The 23,560-nt window shown below is 37.7% G+C and overlaps 1 protein-coding gene across 8 annotated transcripts in view; it reads left to right on the top strand.

Moving 5' to 3' along the window:
- The window catches only part of INSC (INSC spindle orientation adaptor protein), a 134,039-nt gene that overhangs the window by 93,611 nt on the left and 16,868 nt on the right, over positions 1 to 23,560 (top strand). For all 8 annotated transcript variants that reach the window (XM_064425401.1, XM_064425400.1, XM_064425399.1 and 5 more), the window contains 2 exons: positions 19,948 to 20,119; positions 22,269 to 22,447. In XM_064425401.1, coding sequence (XP_064281471.1) covers positions 19,948 to 20,119; positions 22,269 to 22,447 — 351 coding nt within the window. The remainder of the gene's footprint in view (positions 1 to 19,947; positions 20,120 to 22,268; positions 22,448 to 23,560) is intronic.

Here is a 23,560-nt window from a genome sequence, read left to right as displayed (position 1 = left end):
CTCCAGAGCAGTGAGAGCTCCATCAGCAAGTGAGAGCTGATAGAATGAGGTGTACTTTGGCATTTGGTTTCCATACAGGATGCAGTTACTGAAGGAGGAGCAACAACTCTTTTAATCTATCCCTCAGCTCTGCCTTTTTATACACTTCGATTTTATTAATTGAGATGCAGGAGAGACTCTACAGATCTCTTTTTTTTTTCTTGTTTTAAAAAGATAAATTTCATTCAAATAGATTTTAAGAGCTGAAGAGGAAAGACCCTGGGCTATGCCAGGTTACTGAGGTGTACACACTTCAAACAGCAAGACCAGCTTGGAGAAATGCCTGTGGATCGCCATTCCCTCCAACTTCATTTTGAAACTTTGGACTGGTGCCAGGTTACTGCTCTGCACTTGTTTGGCTCCCATATAATTTACACATGGTTTTTGCAGTCAGTTCTGTTAGTATTTTATGCTATCTATTGATTTTATATTTCACTAAGTATTTTATTTCAAGCACTCCAAATAGCTCCAGATTTATGTTTCAAAAGTCAGGATGTTAAGAGAATTTTATAAATGAAAAATAATTTGGAAATCACCAGATGATGATTTTTCTGTAGCAATTTAAAGTATTACCTAAAGTGATGACAGTGATCAGGGCAGGGAATTATCCACGAATGACATCCGAAGGAACAGAAGCCAACACATCAAATAACAGGTGGGTTTTCCCTACCTAATAATAATAATAATCATCATCTATCAAGAAAATTTAATTTTAAGATGAAAGAAACAGCTTACTCAGCTCCTAAACTGAAGGCAGAGATTAATGAGAATCAATTGGAGCATTTAAAAAGAGTGCAGGCAGAGAGCTATTTTGGACCTCAAATATTCCCCTTGTCCCTGACAGAGGCAGAAATCTGGAAAGAGATGGCCTTACAGAAGGACCTAACAGATGAGTGAGTAACTTTGATAATCCGTTTCCCCTCACACACCAGGAAACTGTTGCACCTCATATCTGCATTTGTAGCCCGGTGTAAACACATGTACTGAATGTGTTTAACTTTCTAAATAGCTTATCTGTAGCCATGGTAAAGGAGAGATAGGAGTGAAAATGCTTGCAAAAGGAGACAAACACAAATAAATAGTTCCCCTCTATAAAATCTCTGCTAATAATAAGTTGTGCTGATCTAACCAATCCATCTTGCTGCAGATTTTATGACTCAGTATTGTCGATGAATTTTCTGGATCATGGAAAAGTCCAAAGAGTTTATTGCTCAGTGCTTCCCTTTCTTGTTTGGCTGATTCTTGAGCTTACCTAGAACCTCACTGGTTTCTGAGACCTCTGCAGGAAGGAGAGCAGGTACATTCCTGCAGAGATCTGGTAACACATCAGGATTTTAAATGCTTCTGGAACTTGAGGATTCACTACCAGCATTCTTTTCCTTCTAATCATTCTCTCATGTTTATTTTCCCTTTGTTAACTCTGAGAGTTTTCTAGTGCTCTGTATGGTTTCTTGTGTATCTATTCCTGTTTGCTTGACATAGATTTTCAAAAATATTAACACACATTTGATTGAAGGACTGAATTCTCAGATGAACATTACCAAAAAGCAAAAGGAGAAAATCCTTTCTTCATTCATCTAACTGCAGCTATGGGATTCCTTACTAATATAAAACTATACTTACAGAAGTACTGCATGACCAAAGCTCTCAAAAATAGGGAACTATTTCTCCTAGTTCCAGGTAATTTATACTTTTTTTTTAGGTCATTCCAGCAGGAAACAAATAACTCTGTATGTTCGTAAAGGAGTGGATCTCAGTCATACATGAGTGTAACTTGATGGAGGCTGCCAGAAATAGTCACTGGCTTACTTGGTCTGGAAATAAATATTGGTCACATATTGGAGTTACAGGACATGAGAGCACTACAGAAAACTGGTTTTCATCACAAGAGCATCTATATTCTCAATCAACTTCTAATCTTGACCACTTCCTTGTGCTTGCTTTTTGGTAGTAGTTCAAACTAGCAAAACACATAAACCTCAGTTTATATTCAGCTTACAACTTGGCTCTTTTCCAAAACCACTTCTGCCATTCTTGTACTCCCAGGAGTGCTACAGCCCTTCCTCCAGTTGGACATGGTGCTGACAAGCCCTTGCATCACAGTATTCCCAGAGCTCACACTTATGCAGGGAGGCTCCAAGAGTCCTGCTGTGACACAATTCAGTACAGCTATAGGCTGGGAATCTTTTCTAGCTGCATATACTAAGGAAGCTTTAAAAATCAGGTCTGAGAAGGGCTCCCAAAATGTGAAAAATCTGGATATTGTTATTGAGAGGGAAATCCACAAGCTCCTACTTTTTAATTTTATACAGTTACTTTTAGTTTTTGCTTGGTTTCATACAAAGTTTGCCAAAATTACATCAAAATATTTGGCAAAACCCTCTTTTCTCCTTCCTTGTCTTCAGTACCTATCACTGCAAGAAAGTCAGAAAACTCTAGAAAACAGGGAAAAAATACATGCAGGAAAAACTTTTACAACACCCGCATTGGCCAGTTATAGCCCTATCTGTTATTGAACATTCTACCAGTAGGCTTGCTTGGTTTAAATGGTTGCTTAGCAGTTTAACTTTACCCATCAAACTGCATTATAGAGACAAAAAACTCACTCAGGGTTTTCCTGGTGGTAGTGTTCTGGCTCTGCTGCCAAAAACTAGCCCTTAGTGGAGCTGACTGTTTCCCAGAGATAGGTGTAAAAAAGAAACAAGAGGAAATCAAACCCAGTGTAATCCAGATGGCTAATTAGATGAAACCTGGTATCCTTTCCTTGTGATGTACATTTGAAGTCAGGGCTGGCATTGCTCAGGTGAAGTGTCCTGCATGTGCTCCTAACAAACCAAAGGAAATGATTTGTGTGAGATTTTTCTTACTCCAGTTTGTAATGAGTTCAGAGCTACCATGTGACTTACCTGAAGCTCACCCATGATATGTAGGAGTCCCCATGTATTTATTAAAATAAGGGAAGGGTAAACAATAATTAATGGCAGATGATGTAGAGATGTGTTTGTGTGTCACTGGATTTTTTTGCTTAGGCTTGTTTGCAGGAAACCACTTAGGTCTGGCACACTGCCTGATTTATGCTAGAAGTTTTATGTTTCATAAAGAATCTTTGAAAACACTTAAAGAGTTGTTGGAAAAACAACCTCTTCTGGTAAAGATAATAATCCTGTTAGCTAAACATCTAACAGCATTGCTGGTATATTTACCTGACCTGTACCTTTCTTCTCTTGCCTATCAAGTTCCCAGACAGTAGCTCTTTCACTGACTGTTCCTTCCCTTGCAGTACTGTCTTGAGCTTTTCCTTTATGAAAGCTTTCAGTTTGTTCCTTTGCAGTCCCTGGGAATGGATCAGAAAGTTTTGTATGGATCAGGGCATACTCATATCTTTGTCTGACAAGGATCTTCAGCTGAGATGAAGAAGGAATCCTTATGAGACCAGCAAGTTGAATTAAGAAGACAGAAGCCTTTCCAGTTTTGGTAGGAACTCATCTTTGTCACTTTGTTCTCACAAAGAAGGTGTGGAAAAGTTTTCACAGTGACTAAATTAGCCAAGGACCTGTCCTGCCTGACCCGCTGAACAACTTCTGTGATGGAGTGACTACCCTAGTGGACAAAGGAAGATCCACTGATATCTATCTGGACTTCTGTAAGGCTTTTTACATGATGTCCTCATACTGAGAATCACACTGGGCATGTGTGTGCACTTCCTTTAGACTTCATGGATAACTGACAGATAACCTTATTTTACTGTCATCACAATTTGAAACTAACTGTTAATTTCGAGCTCAAGAAAATAATATTGAAGGAAAATATCAAAGAGTACTGGTCCAAATAGGGGCTCTTGAGGGACCCCACTCATCACTGCTCTCCATCTGGACACCAAGGAGTTGCCTGCTACTTTCTGGTTGTGATGATCCAGCCAATGCATCATCCAACAAACAGTCTACATCTAATCCCAAGCCAGCTGGTGTTACCAAAGTTTGTTTCTATCTTCTGTTGTGCCTCCATAACGACACACTTGTGTGTCCCTGCCAGAGTCCAAATGTCTTGTTGTCTGTCTTTGTTTAAAAATAGGCTCAGCTGGGTTGCTAAAAATGGGCATTTCTGGCATGAACATTTCAGAAAATTGGATTTTGAAGGGAGGCCAAATTTTCTCTTACATACATGCCATGAAGACTTGTTGACACTCAAGAGGGGACCTATAACATCTGTCACTGAAGAAGTTGATTTTTTTTTTCTATTCAATGTGCCATGAAATTCTGTGATGTCATTACTACGGTGGTATCTGACAGTGGAGCAGAAAGTGTCTGATTAGTTTTACTAGTCCCTACACTGCTGTTCTTGGTTACAACAGAGAGGTCAGTATACCAGCTAAAGGTGCTCCCTCTGTCCCTCAGGACTTTTTATCCTTTCCTCTCACCTATATGTACATCCATATTTTATAAGGAAATAAGCATCTTCTACATATGTCTTGAATTTTCAAAGAAGCCTCTTCTAAGAAGACCTTGTGACAGCCTCAGTCTGACTGAAGGCAGTGCAGAGCTGGACACTAATAAAGCTGACCCCTGTGGCACATAAAAATGTACTGTGCCATATAAAGATGTACAGCAAGAGCCATGAAAGATCTGCCTGTGATGACATAATTTCCTGGTCACTCTATTGTCTATTAATCCTCAGCTTTACTGGCCTGACTCCCTGATTAACTATGGTTTATAAAACAAGGGAAAAAAACTAAACCTAAAACAAAGTAACATATCAAAACCTAAAAAAATAAATAAAATTGGAAAGCTATGCTGAGGTTAAAGCCTTCTGATACCCTGACAATTGCCCAGAAGAATTCTGAAGGCAGCACAAGTCTCCTTGGGAAAGTATTCTTGGTGGCTGTACACAGGCAGTTTCCTGAGCCATTGGTGAGGTAGGAAAGACCATACACATCCTAGATTCCTGAGAGCAGGACTGGCCTTTCCTACCCAGAAATTTTTAGTTCAGTTGTTAATAGAAAGGAATTTCCCAGGTTTTGATAGCACAATTTTCTTTATATACCTGAACATCTTTCCATCTGTGACATTTCTTTCATGTCCTCATGGGCATGCCTGATAGACTCACATCCATTTAGAGAGCAGGTAGATAGTTCTTCTGTCCTGTTGTTGTTTCTGACATGATTCAGTAACTAGGCATAATAGGGACAACCACATGGGTGAGGGTCACTCCTGCAGAGTTTGCCATGTCTGATGAACAGCAGCTGGAATGCTGAGAGAGCACTAGAGCAGAGCTGCTCTAATAGAGGGAAATCCTGCCTGTCTCAATCTTCTTTTGTAGGTGTTTCTATTTCCTGCTCTGGGTGAATTTTTTGACCTTATTAGTTTACCTTGCCAAATGAATAGCTGTTTCTCCTTAGCCACAAACAGCCATTTCTGAGTCTCCAGCAATGCAGCAACGTCCAGGCTGCAGGACACAGGTCTTACCTGTTGCCTCCAGACCTGCACCACAGATCTGTTTAGCTGCTGGTGCTAATGATTTAGCTGGCTTTGAACAACTGTGGGTCAGATTAAGATTCAGTCTGCTTGCTGTCTTTTTTTGTTGATTTCCCTGCTTTATTGGATAGTCTCGCTCTCTCTTGCTGCTGTATCTTCAGGCCTTAGAAAAGTCTAGACTGCCAGATTATTGCTTACATGCTTTTTTTTTGCCCATCTCTCTTTTAATATAACCAATATTGGGCAGACTTGCTCAAGTTTGTTTGCAATAAAGCCTGTGGCAGAATATAGCAGATTTTCAAGGAAGTATTTTGGAACTCTGCTAGAAAAGGCAGAGATCCTTTCAAAGGCCAGTGTCTATAGACATTTCTGTACTTCTGTACAGTGTCACTGTCTACGAGTATTGAAAGGGGTGAGAGGAAAGACCCAAGTTATAAAAGTAGACTTCATAAACACTGTGACACTGCTTCTCTCATCTTCAGCAACTTGAAACAATTGTCTGCCAAAGGAGTAGGAAAACAAATCAGTCCAGGATGGGAGGCTGGCATAAAAATCTCCTTGTAGCAGTGTTTTGCCTGGAAGAATTTTGCATGTTTTCGGTAAGCTTTCAAAGTATCCATTGGGTATCATTTATTTATTTATTTATTTATTACATAGACTATTGAATATATTAATATAATGTATATATTTAAATATTTTTATTTATTAATATGATATTAGTTAATATTGCTTAGTTATTTAGTTAGTTACTTATTTGAGGCCTGAAAAAAGGAAATAAACCAAAATAAAAGAGCAGGGATAATGTGAAACAGACCAAAGGTGATTGAATTTTCTGCCCAGGATTTAAAAAAGTGATTCATAAGATTAAATTTCAGTCTTTTTAGATTACAGCTTGAATCACCAGAATGGTATCTATCAGGTTGAGGATATCCATGCGCCATGAAATCACAATTAAATCCACTCCAGAAAACTAATACTTAATTGCTATTAATTTAAAAGTTGGCTGATAATATATTTTAAGTATTATTGCCATCCTTAGGATGTGCACAGAGTTTAAGAGCACTGAGTGAGTGTTTTCAAAGTATCTGTGAGTCTGGGCTAAGATTTTACCCTTGTGCTGATTAAGTTGTCATCAAAGCATTTTAACTGGAGACATAGAGCAATAGAATAAAATTTGGGCTGGAAGGGACTTTTAAAGGTCATCTAATCCAGGCCCTCTGCAGTGAGATTAAAAGAGATAGGGCAAAATGGAGGGCTAAATTGATTATCAGTCAGCATGGAGGAAGAGATCCACACACGGGGCAGAAAGGCTTATTCCAGCACAAAATCGGGAAAGAATCTGAGCACTTTTGCATTAGAGCTTTTCAGCTGTAGTGATCTAGGAAGAATTAAATCATCCTCGTATTTCTGTGTTAAATGATTATCACGTGGTGTTTTAGAGTCATAAAAACTAAGTGATAATTCTCTACATATGGTCTGAAAACTTCACGACAGGGAAGCACAAGTTAGTCAGTTTTGCCAGGCTGCAGACTCCCCGCAGTAAATGAACATTATACTATGCAATAGTGGCACCCAGTGGAGACAGGAATTACAGCAAAGTTTGTACTGCTCCTGGCTATGGTCTGCCCAAACCTATCCTGTGTTTAGGAAGGCAGCAGAGGATTTGGGAAGACAGGTTCATGGGGACCAAACCTATGCACCACTGAAGCATCCTCCTAAATCAAGGTAAGCCATGTCAAACGGGCTTTTAATCTGAAAAGTTTAGGTTTTCTTAACTGTTCACAACAACCTGGATGGCCTATTTTTCTACAGGACAGATCTTGACTGCATTAATTAAAAAAAAAAAAAAAATCTTTAGCAACATCTAATGCTCAGATTTCAGTTCTTGTTTGTATATAGGCTTTACTCATAAGATCACAAAAATGTGATGAATTAGAATGATGATCTGAGTTCCTTGAAATTGTCCATTCTTAACTGCTTTAACACTCTCTGCCCTCTGCATTTATTTTAGCATTTCATTATAAGCACCACAGGCTTCGGCATTTTGTCTGTGCTGGAATTATTCTAGATCTGCAAAGAGTGGCTGGATGCAGGAAAACACCTTCCAGGACTTTCTGTTGGTCTGGTTATTATTCAGTCTGAGAAACACTCAATTTCTGGAGAAATGAAAGTGCATTTGAAGGATAATAAATAATATAATTGTAATGGCCTATAGCCACACACCATGTGGCTGTAGGTAAGTAAGTTTTTATCTTCATTTTTTTAAATATAGCAGAGGGTATGAGAGAGAAATGAAGTTACTTAGGAGTAAGAATCTCCCCCAGATGTGTAATGTGAGCATCACGGCTAATCCAAACATGATGTTTTACTACTGTCTAGGCTGAGGAAGCAATTATAACAAAAGGGAAAGCAAAAGAGCTGTTAGAATAGGTTTGCAATTTATTTCTGAGCAAGATACCTGATTTGTTCTGAGAAAATAGTTAGAAGGCATAAGTCACCTTTTAGTTACTAAAGATTGCTCCTGTCTCATCCTGTATCCTGGAAGAAGAACAGAGTTACAAGTCACAGGATCTCACCTAGGAAATATTCATGGATGAAGACACATGACTGACTTCCTGCTCCACTTAGCTAAATTTATTTATGTATTTAAAAGCAGTGACAAATTTCTCTTCTCCTCACTCAGAAAAGGATTTTTGATGATTTTTGCCCCAAGGAACTGGTGGTGTTTGAATTTTCCAGCCCATGGATTTCTGTGTGGCTGTATCAGATGAGGTTGAGAAACACACCCTGCACCTTTATTTTACCAGCTTTGCCAGTGTATTAATGATATTGATGTTACTCTGAGTAAAAATTTTGTGTTTGCTGCTCTCCTTTGGTTCATCTTTCCTTCAAGCTCCTTTAAACATGAAATAGCACACTTGCATCTAATTTCTGGCACATTTCTCTGCAAGCAGAATTTATGTCTTGTATTAACCAGTAAAAATGAAGCGCTTGCCACAAATTGTATGAAGAAGGTAAGGCACTTAGGACCTGGGGCATTGGAGAAGACATTAGGACAGAGAAGTCCAATTAATCAGATCAGGACATCCAGCCCAAAAAAGAGGACAGGTAATTGAGACATACTCATGTAATTACAATTGATTTTTCTTGCAGAAAAAAAAAACCCAAAAGACAAAGAATGACAATTGCTGAAAGTGGTAATGGCAAGGAAGTGATTTTAAGTCGAGATGACACTGGGTTTTTTTCCTTCTTTTTCTCTCTTGTTTTTTAAAGAAGATATGAGTGCTGATTTCTGATCTTTCTAGTTCTAAAAAGAAGAGTAAGCCTATACCAATAATTAGTATTTCTTTTTTTTAAATAAAGAGAAGATAACAGAGAGAGAGAGACGGGCAAGGATATAACAGTCAAAGACCTTTTCAGTAACATAGATTCTAAGATTTACAATTAAATTAAGAGAGATCAGTTAAAACTCATTAAAAACCAACTGATTAGACTGTTGGTGTTTTTTTTTTTCCTTTCACAAGAATGGTTTGTGGCCAGTTATTTTGAACAAAAACATTGCACTTTCCTTAAAAATCCTTAAGATTGTGGAATAAGTACTTCCATTTACTTTGGCCATTCATCTCTGTAGTGACTCCTGTATTTTACTTGTGGTTAAAGTTGCTCTTCCCTAAAACAACTAAGGATCTAAGACATGACTGTCAGTAAAAGGCCAGCCAGCATCTCTATTGCTGCTGGGCAATTTGTCCATGCTGGTTGGCAATGGAGATGACAGAGTTATCCTGCAGGTTTTGTGCTTTAGGAGTGGGAAGCATAAACTTTCTGTCATGGCAAGGACCATTAGGAAGGTGGTTTGGATCTACTTTGCTTTAGAAATATCTTTGCTCAGTGGTGGGACTAATGAATCTCTAGAGTTTGTGGTGAATCTTTGCTGTGGGCAATATGGAAGTTATTTTGATGGGAAGCAATATGGAAATAAATGTTATTGGTATTTGATATGGGTGTTAGTATAAATCATAGTCACAGACAAAACCCCACCTATAGAAAGGTGGCCACTTACGTGGCAGAAAGGGTGGCTTCTTTTATCCAACAAATTATCTGGGTGCTGGTGAATAAATGAATTTCTCTAATATGAATATCATTGTACCACCTAGTGCATTAAAATATCGGTGCAATTTGAACTGGGTTTTTAATGACAGCAACCTCATTTAAAAAAAACCCCAAATCTGGCTACCAATTAGGCAAATTAAGATTAAAAAAACCCCAAAACTTATCCAATCTCTCCCTCCTGTATTCCCTTGTATATATCCTAACTGTTGTATGTACAGAGTTGCTTCAAAAACTGGCAATTCCATAAATATTTTGAAAACAAAAGCCCACGTGTTCAGTGCAACAACTACTATTTAGGTTTTTGTACAGAACTTCAAAGCAAGTGCTGTGAACAGAACACCTAAGTGCCTAGGCAGTGTGAGAGTATTCACACCTGTAAGGACCTATATAGTGACTTTTGGGACAACATGGGATGTGGAACGGTTCTTAGCTTAACTAGGTCTCTGTGGAAGGACTTCTATTGATGGCTCCTAATTTCAATGAAAAGTGCTAAACCTTCAGTTTGTCATATCATTAGTATGCCTCAATTGCAAGGCACTTTTCACGCATTTTGGGCAAAATCAAGCCTGAAGCACGTTCTCTATTTGTGGAATGAGAGAGAGCCAGCAGTTCTTGGCACAAAAGAGATTAACTTCAGGATAGTTTTGACTGATCTTTCTAGAATGTTTCTTCCTCTTATGTAGAGAGGAAAAGAAAACACATAGGAAAGATTGGCCTGATTTTTTTTCTCTTTGGAGGCTACTAATCTAATTATAAGCAACATGGGGGATATTTTTAAAAGTCATTTGCACTCTTCATTCTTTGTCTTCCTCCAGAATCCTTGTTGGCTTTGAATTTGGTATAATTTGTTTATGTTGAATCCTGTTTTATATGGTTTACTTTCCTCATCAGACATCAGTCAAAGGAAATTAAAAAAAAAATCAAATTCATATGCTAGATTCATCTCTGCTAAAAAATAGTGGGAGAGACATAGCACAGACTTTGCAGTGGCTTTTCCCTAGCAGTTGCTATCATTTCTTCCAGTGGCAGTTCTGGCTTGTTAGACTTCCCCAAGGGTGAGAAGGATGTGACCAGGACAGTGAAGTTGGACACATTTGTACTCTGAGATGTGATGACAGTATAAATAGAATGCCCACAGTTCTTTCTTCCTTTTGTTCTTTGTCAGCTGTAGAGATGAAATATTGGAAAAATATTTTCATTTAAACATTTTATTTACAGTCTGAATTATTCTAGATTAGATTGCCTAGAAAAAGTTATAGATTTTGTTTATTAACGCTTTTGGGAATGGAGAGTGCACAGAAGGCAAGTCTCAGGAGAAAATCCCGTAAACCGCATTTTCATTCTAGTCAAGGCATTGCTCTTCAAAACAGCATTTTCCTTCTTTTGGATCCTCGAATTTGAGTTCTTTCTAAAAGTCTGGTAGATTTTGATTTAAAGTTACATTCTTTGGTCTGAAGGATTCAGTAGCTGTGGTTTCTGAGCGATGTGTATACACCTCAGAATCCTAGCTGTCCCCCTTTTCTAGTATCACTTCTAGATGTGTAATTATGTTATCTTTGATTCCTTGTGAACCAGGACAGATCCTTATTCTGGGAACTCTCCTTGATCCAGGAGAAAGCCAATAAATTCTGTGGAGGCCTGCAGTGGCTCTTCTGTTTTTTATGGACTGGTAGATGGCAGAATGCAGCTTGGTCCTGTGAAATTTCTTGTCCAGGCTTGTGCTTTACAGATCTGGGGGATTCAGTTGGTTTGGAGTATGGAATGAGAGTGTTTACTGCTTAGGAGAAGTGAGCCTTATTGGGGAGCACTAATATTTAATACTTTGGAGCTGTTACATTCCTTCTGCCATAACATCCCTTGCATTTTTCTAAGAATGAGAAAACTGGTTTTTGGATTAGCAAAACTGGATGACAGAATCAGAACAGTGTTTGGGATTTTCCTAAACAACATATTTGTTTTCCCAGATCTAAAATAAGCAGCTAAAATAAGGCAAATTGGGGTTTTATCTTTGCTATAACATAACACTTCCACATTTATCTATCCAAAATGCCGTGAGAAGATCCTGGGCTATTGAAGCTGGAACCTGCTCAGTAGGTAAATTCAATTTCAGTCAGTTCTGACCCATTTTTCTGATGTGAGATCAGCTTATAAAAATAAGCTGACTTGGAAGTATGATTTTGAATGCAAAATGTAACTGCCCCTGTATCAAAGTGCTGTATGGTACGTGTCCTTAGATTTTCATATGTTGGAAGAACAATCTCTACTGAAAGTGAAAAAAAAATTGTGGTTTTGTTGCTCCTAGTTCAAACACTAGGTTAACTTTAAGTGTATGTGTTTATTATTCTTCATAAGAGGGGTTCTTTATGTTGAGACCTATTAAGGCAGCAAAAAATATTGAGTAGAAGAAAAATCCAAAATTCAGCTTGTAAAAATATTCAATTTTCTCAGTGTCTTAGGATTGTTCTTATTTCTTCTAATATAGAATCAATGTAGCAACTGTATTTGACCAAAGAACAGCACTGCAAGGTGCTAATGGAGAGAAAAACATCTGAGATCACTTTACCTGATGACTCCTAGTAGACCTCTGACTTCTCATAAAGACTGTATGTGAACAGCTGATCTTAAACTTGAATTTCTTAGACTTAAAGCAACTCTGAAATTATTTTATAGCCACTGCAGTCATACACATAAATCAATGTTTGCAGGAAACCCAAGGAGATTTACCAAACTGTCAGGAGAGGAATCTTAGAACCAAATGACTTGGGTCTGCTGTAGCCAATAAAGTTCTATCATTTCTCACCAGATGAAAACTACCCCTTTTTCACTTTTTGTGAGTTTTGTATTTAAATAAGGGTAGCAATTTCCTCTGTTGTTATTACAACACAAATGAACTCTTATTGAGTTGCTCACTAAAAGTTTTATAGTGAAAGTACTGTGAGTGTTTTCATTATAAATGGGTATCATAAAACTCTATAACTTGCTTGTAAAAAGTCTCTGCCAATAAAAATCTGGCACATCCAAGGTTGGTTCTGGAGCTAATTTATTTAAAATAATTTATTAAAATAATTGAACAGCCATTGTGAAGTAATGAATGTAGCAAACAATTCTATTAATGCCTGGTGCCTCATAGCGCTATTCTTAAAAGAAACAAATTTTGGGAAAAGAACTATGACTAAAGCACTGAGTCAGTTTTGGTAACTATGTGAATTTAGACATAAAAACATTTTTCTTAGCAAGTTACTATGTATATTTAGTACATTATATAAATATTCCACTATTATAGTGCATTTGATTAATGTACACATGATTGAAATACTGCAGAAGCCTTGCATTTTAGAGAGTGGATATTTTTTAGGCTAAGCTGACATCATTGAAATGAGAAATGCAAGAAAATTGTTTGCAGAAAGATATTTTTCTCAAAAGTGTTTGAAAAAAATCTCATATTTAAAATATGAGTAAAAAAAAAGCACAACAGCCTATGCATGTCCATTGCTCACTTTCTCTACCTCTCTAATGTAACTCTACTTTCTACTGTGGTGTTTCTATTGTCATAATGTGAGAATAGAGTAGGCTTGTATTTATGTGAAAGTCAGGGTATAATAGTATACACGTGGTCAAGAATTTGAATTCAATGAGAGAAGTTGTATGTGGAATTACTGTAATAATAGCAACAGGGATTATTAAAGTTGTTAATTAAATCTGCAGCATAATTAAGGTTTCAAATTTTTGACATGAACAAATCCAGAATTCTAGCAGGAAGATTATCAGATACTTTTCCTGAGAGAGGAAAGACACTATGAAGAGTTAGATTAGGTGATAATGAGTGGCTGTGACCTCCATGCTGCTCTTTTTGGATGGAGACCCTTTCTCATTATAGTAATAAAATGAGGGTCCTCCAAAAATGCAGTGTGCATGAGATTATTTTTTTTCCTCATGAAGAGCTACACTAAGAGACACTAGAAAACAAAAACCACAGTGTGACACCAAAACCTAAATGATACAAAGTAATCAAACACACTGAAAGAGTGTTCTTGTTTTTAAATACCAGGCACAGGTGTTGGAGAATTTACCCTCACACCATGAAGTGTCTGTGACATTATTTATTTAAAAGTAGATGACTGGAGCATATTTTTTCAGGGAGCACATCTCATTTTCTGGAGTGCCCTGCTACACATAACCCGGAGCCCCTGTTTGTTTATAGGAGTAGTTGAGGTGGGTGTTTTTCATTTTCTCAGACTATGACCCTCCAGGGTAAATAAAAATGAGGGCTATGTGAAAATGACTAATGTATGGCCTTTCCTTAATTCAGACTTCAAGTCCCAGTATCTTGTTCAGCATTCTTGTGCACCACTTGACAGTTCCTCTCATCTTGTTGACAAGTCCTTTTTTGGGTCTGTGTGGCTTCATTTTAATGGATTTCAGACCCCAAAATATAATGTATAAAGCCTTATCCATTATTTAAAAGAAACAAGCATGTACTTTCTGGAATTTGTAATGCAGATGCAGATACCAAGAAAACCCTACAAATAGGAATAGATTCTTGCAGCTTAAAAACAAACTGGTGTATCCAGTCCTCAGCAATGTAGGGCACAAGAACCTGAGAAACATTTGGTGTCATGTGTCACATAATTTAAAGAATTTAATCTTTATCATATATGAGCATAAATAGTTTTTCCTTACTCTTGCAGGGTTCTGACTCTACATGTAGCATAGTCATTATTGGGACTGTTAGACAGAATAGGAGAAAAAGATTGTAACACATGTTGAATACAAGGGTAGTTGCAAATGTCTTTTCTTTCCCCCCTAAGCCACCATGCTCATTAGTGACCAGTGGTTTTCCCTCTGTTTTATCAATGTAACCCAATTCTGTGAACACCTACCTGCACTATAGTGACTCCTGCATAACTGTAAGTGAATTCCTTTGCAATCTCTTCTCCTTTGTAGCCACTCAGGGTTTATCCTGTAGAAATGGAGGGATATCACGCTGGAGGAGTAGATCAGGAAAGTTGAGTTTATCCTTGGGTATTTCACTTACATTTGTGGGGGGGTAGTCTGAAGCAATGTGATTTATGGGAGTGGGAATATGTGAATATTGCTAGGCTAATAGCAGTACAGTGCCTGGTTTCTTATATCAACCACAAAAATACTTTAAAAGACTGTTTTACCTTTCATATCAGTCCTCAATACAGAGGGGGTTCAAAGCCAGTAGCCAATACTTTTTATCTGCAACAGGCTTAGAGCACCTCTGAGTGCTGAAGAACTTGAGGTGCAGGGCTGCTTCCTCTTGGTTTCATAGGGAGAAAGACTTTGCACAGGATTTATCTTTTGACTCCTAGACAGTCCAGAGTAAGGAACTTCTTATTTAATCTTGTTCTGCACTTTGCTTCTCCCTGCCACATTGATGTAAAGTAGCTACTCAGGCCTTGCCACATTTAATGCATCCTTCAAGCTGATACAGCCAAATGCCTTTTCTCTTATGCCTATAACAATATTCCTAGATCAAATTTGCACTTCTTGATGGATAAATGTCAGAAAGAACAAATACCTCTTCATCAGCTTGACCACTTCTGAAGGAAGGGAGTTTTAAAGGGAAGCTGTAGTCAAAGTTTCTGCAAACCAGAGCACAATTCACTGCCAGTTTAGATACAAAGCTAAAGGTATTGACAGAAGTTTCAGAACTACTGAGTTGGGAACTGTTCAACCTCTATTCAGCCCACACTATTCCATGGTGTACACAGCAGGGCTTTTAAATTAGGTGTTGTGGCCACTGTTGTACAGCATTAGTTACAAAAATCATTGCAGTTTTGTTCACTGATCACTGCTGCTGCCATGGAATTGTTGCAGTAGTTTGGATTATTAAGGATTATATTTGGGGGATGTTTTAATAGCATCACTTTGTTACTGTATAATCTCTTTCAATTCCATTACTCAGCAACAAGTCATCAAAATAACAATACAAGGATTTTGCTGGATGAATATGATAATCCTCCCTCCCTGCCTTCTTTCTGAGTTACCCTCTTCCTCATCCTACAAATTTTGATGTGTTTGTGTTTTTATCCACCTTTATACATTTGGTTTGCCCTGCTAATGTTCATGTCTTCATCTACACAGTTAACCTGTCCTAGCTTCAGGTGGGAGGTGTTATTACACAGCATGGGTGAAAAGAGAGAAGACACTGATAGCTCTGATCTATCAGTTCTTGGCTGTTGAGTGCAGCCTCTGCTTTTGAAATTCTCTTCTGGGAAAGTTGAGATCGTTTGAGGGGCAATCCCCTTTGTGATATTGTTTCTACATTTGCTGTCCTACCTCTGGATCTCAACATCTCCATTTTATTCTTCTGTAAAACTTTGAAATCTGTTGGTCGTTCTTACCAGAAGCACCCAGTTTTAGGCTGATAGATTTATCCATGGATTTGACAGTGGGAAATCAGCTGACAGAACCCTGTATGACTTTCCAGTTTCATTAAATGACTCAAAATCAATTTAGAGAAGGCAAAAAAAAAATTTTGACCAAAGTTTTATTAATATGTGGTGATCATCTGAATGTTAAATAAGCAAACAGGAATGGTAGAGAAAGTCGTGCTATGAGAAAAGGCCTTCAGCAGCATTTTATACAAATGAACATAGACATTACTAAAAGGAAGGTAATGGGTCTTGGCTTCCAGAGTGGAATGGAAAAACTGCCTTAAACCCCCTTGTGGGAAGCAGAGAGTTAAGGTTGCTGTTGTGTGTAATATTTCAAATCATAAGTCATTAATGCATTAACCCCAAATTCTGTATTGGTATCTTTAACAGACGCCTAGTTTTATTTAATATTTTTTGGAGGAAGGACAGGTATACTGAAGAAAGAAGACTGTTGCCCCAGAACTCATTCATTCCTGTGGTAGAAAAAAAGAAATTATTTCCTTTCAGAAGATTTGATCTATGCAGTAACATGGTCACACATTTATTTTGTCACTTGGATTAAGTTTCTACAACAGGGCTATGTTCGTAAGGATGTAAGTTCCTGGCATGTTTCCAGTTATCAATACTGAAATATTAGTGATCAAGCATTTACTGAACGCCATTCCTCAAATGCAGGGGCTTCACAGCATCTTGTTGCATTCATGGAATTCATTTGTTTGCATTATCTGGCTAACTGGTTCTTTTGTATTGCCAAGGTGATGAACAGATTTGACATTTAGCTGATTACTTCACCAAAATTAAACAGAAAACAGGGCAGCCATCCAAAGTTCCTTTCAGTGTGAAACCTAATTATAAAAATGCTTTGAGCAGCAATTTCTTTTTGGATGTTAAAGTGCTTTTATTAGATTGTTCCCCTGTCATTTTAAAATTTATTGCTAGACACTTATAAATGGGGTTGCCTGCTGAAGTAGAATTATTTTATTTTCTATATTTAAGATGGGAGGAAAAAGGGTATGGATAAAATTTTAGGCTGAATTTGTTAGTATTTTATGTTTCTGAAAAGGAAGGAGAATAACTAGTGCTGGCTTTCATAGACCCAAAATATATAATTTATCTCTGTGTTGAATAAAATTGTATCTGCTTTTTTTATTCACAGTTCAGAAACTCCCAATTTCCAAAAACTATCACTTAGCAAATAATGAAATCAAATATGTGATTTAAAATTTGAGTACAGCAGTAGAAGCGTCTATCATTAATGTAGATTTACACAATTACTGGTAATAAAAAAATCTAACCATGTACTTGTACCTGTCTTTCATAAGCCATTACCTGTTCTCAAACAGCATAAAAGTACTCTTAAGTCATTTGTCAAGGGCATTGAATATAAGTAGGCCAAGTGAATTTTAACCAGTAAATTTAGAGCTGAAGACCTGAAGTGGATTTTAGAAGAACTTTCTTGTGAAGTATTTTTTGAATGTCTTGGAATATGTTTAACTTTTTATACTGCCTGTTGTTATTAACATCCTTTGGACCCCAGACAAGGTGTGATCTGGGGAGATTTCAAGGTGACAAAATTGTGGGGTTTTGCATATGATATTGTCTAGCACACTTTGGGTACTAAATCATCTTGTGAGGACATAGATTAATTCTCGACACTGAGATCTATTAATATACCTTGAAGCCCAGTGAATTATGTGACTCTGCTGTTTCAAGCTGTAGAATTCTGCCATAACTAGGAGGAAATATTTTGCTGTAGGTAGATTAATGTTGAAAGCTTGTCAAGAAAAAGTTCAAGTTGAAAATTTATTCTTTCTCTTTTTGCCAGGGCTAGAGCTTCTACAATAAATACCATTTGTGATCTGGGGAAAAATAGAGACATAATTTCTTTTCTATTTGTCTGTGTTATTAGAGTTTCAATAATATAGTCTATTTCTTATTAGAAACTCCATCCCAGTGAATAATCTTACAGAGGGTAAATTTTACTCCTATCTACCTGAAAGCTTTTCTCATAAAATACAGTAACTGTCAATGCTTATCAAATAATTTAATTCATACTCATTGCAGGATAATTAATTAATATAACTCAACATTCTGTATTAATAAATAACAAAAATGAGAATAAGAGATTTGCTAAATACGCTTTTTGAAGATAATGGTTAGGACTTTGTGTCATTCACATACTCTGAAAAAATCCCTTCGCTTAGGATTTTTCTCCTGGGAAGCTGAGAGGCCTCAGAGAAAAAGGAAAACAATTCTTATCACATTTGTTTCTCCTGTGTTGTGCTCCTGTGTGGAATGTGTTTGGAGATTTTTTTACCCACAGGTGATTGTTTCATTGGATTCTGCTGTGAATTGTTTTGACTCATTGGCCAAGCTGTGTTGGGACTCTGGAAAGAGTCACAAGCTTTCTTTATTATCTTTTTAGCACTGAGTAAGTATTCCTTCTGTATTTTTTAGTACAGTATAATATTCTTTAATATAATATAGTATAATAAAGTAATAAATTAGCTTTCTGAGAACATGGAGTCAGATGCATCATCCCTGCTGTCGTCGGGGCAATAGGACATGGATGTTGTGAGGAAGCTTTGAGCAGACAGAGAATGCAGTCTGGGTAACAGAGCTAAGAGTGTGTGTGCAACACAAATGTGGGCTTGTTTTTTGTTTGAGTGTTGAAGTATATCTCATTACTAGGCCTTCTTAAATCCTAATTGTATCTCTAAAGTGTCCAGAGCCAGGGGGTGTTTAGCCTGGAGAAAAGGAAGCTCAGGGGAGAGATTTTATCACTCTACACCTCAGTGAAAAGAGGGTGGAGCAAGGTGGGACTTGGCCTCTTCTCCCAGGCAGCCAGTGACAGGACAAGGGGAAAATGGCCTCAAGCTGCACCAGGGAAGGTTCAGGCTGGACATCAGGAAAATTCCTACATGAAAAGGGTTGTCAAGCTTTGGAATGTACTGCCCAAGGGAGGTGGTGCAGCCACCATGACTGATCAGCACTGAGTGCCATGTCTGCTTGACGAGGTGGTCAGGCATAGGCTGGACTCAGTGATCATGGGGGCCTTTTAAATCCCAAATGATCCTATAGTCTAACTACTTGCTTGTCAATGTGATAAATTATTCAGGGCTGTGTTAAATGGGGAGAAACACATTGCTGTTAATTTGAAAGTTCAGATTATGCCCCTGTGCACAGAGAACACTCTGTGTTTTGCTGCTCACAAAACCCCACTGGGTGTGCCCTGTTGCCATCTTTTATTGTGCCTGTGGGTCTCCTATAATTTAAACAAATATGTGTGTATATGATCTATCTGTCTGAACTGTGTAAGAACACTTCAAGCACTCTAAAAGCATAAACTTAAGTCAGTTCTCATTATTCTGTTTCCCTTTGAAGTATGCAAGGGATGTGTGGACCTGGCTTTAATATAAGTTCTGTGCAAACTCATCAGGAGCAGCTTGGCCAGGGTCATCTTAATAGTATTCTTTTTGATACTATGTTGGCTTTGTGACAATTTCAGGGAAAAATGGCAAAAAAAACTTTGTTTAGACCTTAGTGCACATTGAGGTTTGAGTCTTGAGCTCAAATGAGGCATAGTAGCAGTTAACATTTGCTTATCAGAGCTTATTTTGGATTTATATTTAACTTTAGATGTCTGTCAGAGAAGACTTTGTTGGGCCAAAATTGATTTCACAGAAACATTAAGGGAGAAGGAACTGCAAGACTTTTGGCAGGACAACAAACTCATATGCTGAACTCATTTGTAGTTGCTAAACTGAAACTTCCTGCGACACAAAGGTCACCAAGTTTAAGTTATTTTTGAAAATAAATTGAGTAGTTTAGTCACTGCCAAGAAAAGACAAATAGAAAACCATCTTTAGTTGCAAAAGTGCTTCCTGCAGTATTTCTAACTTGTACCTATTGTTTCTCCATAGGTTGATGGGATCCTGTGCCTGGCTGACATCCTCACTGACACCAGCCATTCTGAAGCCACCCATGCAGAAGCAGCAGCAGTAATTGCCCAGATCACCTCTCCACATCTCACGTTCACTCAGCATCTCAGCAGCTTTCTGGAAAATATGGAAGAAATCGTGACAGCACTTGTCAGTAAGTTTTCTACAGGACTAAAATAACAGGTTAGGGTATGAGTATTTCATTAGAAATATTCCCTAAATAATGTTTACCATCCTTCCCTTAACAGATAAAATAACAATTTTAAATTCGGAACCAGAGAATTTCATAATATATTTTTACTCCAGGCCTCATGTGAATAGAATTTATGCATATTTTTAGAAATAGTATCTGTGTGAAAGTCTATCTTAAGGGCCTCAAGAAAGACTCAGCAAAGCATCCTCTTGTCTGATTTTTGTCTGTAAAAGAGCAATCTTGAGAGATGATAATCTTTATGCCTGTTGTATTTTCCAAACTTGCTAGGATTCAAGCTTACCACTACATTTCCATTTGTATGATAATTCAGAGGAAAAGTAGAGTCTATGAGTATTGTTACAAGAAAATGAAAGATCTGTCTTTCTTGGGTAGGCTCCTGACCCACGGTCAAGTGAGACAAAGGTAACAGCAAGACTTTCCTTAATCTGTGTCAGTGAGGATACTTTAGAAAAACAAGATGACATTTCTCATTGCTTTCTAAATAAAGGAATACCTTATTTCTGGTAGCGTGCTCCCTCCCTCTCAAATGTCAGAAGCTTTCATTCAAGCATTCTCTTCTCTCTAGTCTGGAAATTCAGTTTCCCAGAGCTCCAAGTCAGGATGTACTGTTTGGGTTTTCTAGTTTGATTTCTCATGTATAATAGATCAGAACATTTAGAGTTTTTTTCTAGTGAGCCCAGTGGTTAAAGTTAAACAGGAGAACTTCAATTTGAATACAGTTTTTTTGGATTTTCTTTTTGTTTGCTTTTTAAAGAAGAAAAAAAAGAGTAGTATGAGTGCTTGAGGTTTCTGCCATGGCTGGGAATTATCAGAGACGTATTTAGGCATTCTTCAATAGGTCCAAACAGAACTAGTGATGCAGAAATCAAGGGAACAATTTATTCCTGATGTCCAGCAACAAATGGAGAAGCTTGTGCCCCACCACTGCCCGGAATCTGGTGGGTGGAATTAACCTGTGCTGATCTTGGTTCTGTTGTAGCTAGCAACATCTGACCTGGCTTGTTTCAGATGATTTTCTGGGTCATTTTAGTGTACTGCAGTCAAAGGCCAATCTGAACAGCTTATCCAGAATGTATTATCTGGTGGATCATTCCTCAGTTGTTGCTCTTTAAGTTCCACAGGAATTTTAGCTGTACGTATTCTGCCCAAGAAATGTAAGCGTTAAAAATAGAACATGTATAACTTTGCAAGAGCCGTTTCGGTAATCACACACCACTTTCCTTGTAATATTTATAACTCAGTAATTGAATTACTGTAATATGTTTAATTTTTAAACCACGCAGAAATCCCATTACCAGGTGATTCAAATCTTAGTTAAAGTACATATATACAAGGGATTAAAAGGTAGCTGTCTCTTCAGCACTTATTACTGAAGTTGAAAAATATGTAGGGTGATTTGTGGCTACAGAGAATTAGATTTAGAGATAGGCAACATGTATATGTACCTTGTTTTAAGAAGGGGATGGAATTATTCTCATATGGATCATTTACTTTTAGCTTTCTGCCTCGTGTATTTGATTTTATTTAGTTATATCAAGCTTTATTTTGAACAACATGCAGTGAAATATTCCCAGTAGAATGGTATACTAGGTAGGGCATATTGTTCATCAGGGGTTGCAGTGAGGTGGGTGTTGGTCTCGTCCGAGTAACAGGTGATAGAACAAGAGTAAATGGCCTCAGGTTGTGCCAGGGGAGTTTTAGATTGGATATTACAAAAAAAATTACTTCATGGAAAGGGTTGTTAAGTGCTGGAACACTCTGCCCAGGGAAGTGGTTGAGTCGTCATCCCTGGAGGTATTTAAAAGCTGTATGGCTATGGCACTTGGGCCCATGGTTTATTGCTGGACTTGGCAGACATGGGTTTGGTTGGAGCTGATGATCTTAGAAGTATTTTCCACCCTAAACACCTCTATGATGTTACATAACTGACAAAATTAAGTTTATACTTTTTTCTTTCCTTTATCTCCATGATTATGAGCTTGATATCAGCTAATAAGATCACTACTGCAAGCTGCAGATGCTTAAATATTGCCTTTAAATGCTGCATTGAAGGAATGACTTTTATTCATCTTATTTTCTGCATTCCTAGAACTGTGCCAAGAAGCCTCCTCAGGTGAAGTTTTCCTGCTGGCTTCAGCAGCTCTTGCCAATATCACTTTCTTTGATACCATGGCTTGTGAAATATTGCTCCAGTTAAATGCAATGAAGATTCTCCTAGCAGCGTGCTCAGACAAACGCATAGTGGATACTCCCTATTCCCGGGATCAGGTGAGGAATTTCTCTGTCACATTTGTGTAAAAGCCAAAAGATTTCAGCACTGTGTCTGTTTTGACATGGCCTATCCTTTCTTGCCTTTTTTTTATTATATTGCCTCTTTCTTTATCTGCTTTAGTTCCTTCTTTGGTTTTGGTAGTTTTTTTTATTTTTTAATTTTTTAATAAGCATTATAAAATAAAAAAAAGTTGCAGTTCCATGTATCTAAGATAGTAAAATTTATTTTATTTCATCATGAATTAGGCCAAATAGTGACACAGAGACCCAGAGAGGTTATGGGATCTCTCTCTTTGGAGGGATTCAAAACTTGAGTGGACAGAGCTTTGAGGCAAAGATATATATGGAGCCTAAATGTACAGTTGTCACTTCAAAGAGGAATTAGCTCCAAAAGCTGAATAAGGACCTGATCCCCAGCCCATTGACGTTGGTGGGCTTTGGACCAAGTCCTGTCTGCCTGGTAGATGGTTTGCAAATTTTTATTGGCAAGTACTGCTGATGTACTTATGCCTTTCCTTCTCACCAGTATTTAATTTTTTTTTTTTTTTTTTTAGTAAAGGGACACAGCATTCTAAAGGTCTATGCTAATGAACAGATGAAATCAGGGGGAATTCTTTTGCTCCTCTCAGGCACTCCTATGCAATGGGGTGGTGCAGAAGCACTGCTTATTTGGCATCTCAGTGATTAATTTTGCCTCAGCAGTGATGTGTATGAGACCTGAGGGTTTAGTAGTGACTGCTGAGGGATGGAGGTCAGTACTCAGCTCCCTTAACCTACTTCTGTTCATGAGACCTTGTGACTGTAATTAAAAGTCCACCATTCAGGCCTCACAACCTTCCCTTTCATGGCTCTGTAGGAGCTGAAAGATGACTTATGGTAGATATAGACTACAAAAAATTGCTTATGGTAGATTTAGGATCTGCACTGCCACAGAAAGCTTTGCTCGTCCTTAACCAGCAGCCAAGCCTTGGAAATTAAGGCACAGTGAACCCTAGAAACTGTTATTGGTGTTCTAGAGGGATTACTGGGGCTGCTTTACCTTCTATTAATAGCACTTACTAGTTTTTCAGCTCAGGTCTGTGTATAAAAAAAATTAATTAGGCCATAATT

Source organism: Passer domesticus, chromosome 6, assembly GCF_036417665.1.
Source record: "Passer domesticus isolate bPasDom1 chromosome 6, bPasDom1.hap1, whole genome shotgun sequence".
NCBI classification, from domain to species: Eukaryota; Metazoa; Chordata; class Aves; order Passeriformes; family Passeridae; genus Passer; species Passer domesticus.
This window is presented reverse-complemented; position numbering and strand designations above follow the sequence as displayed.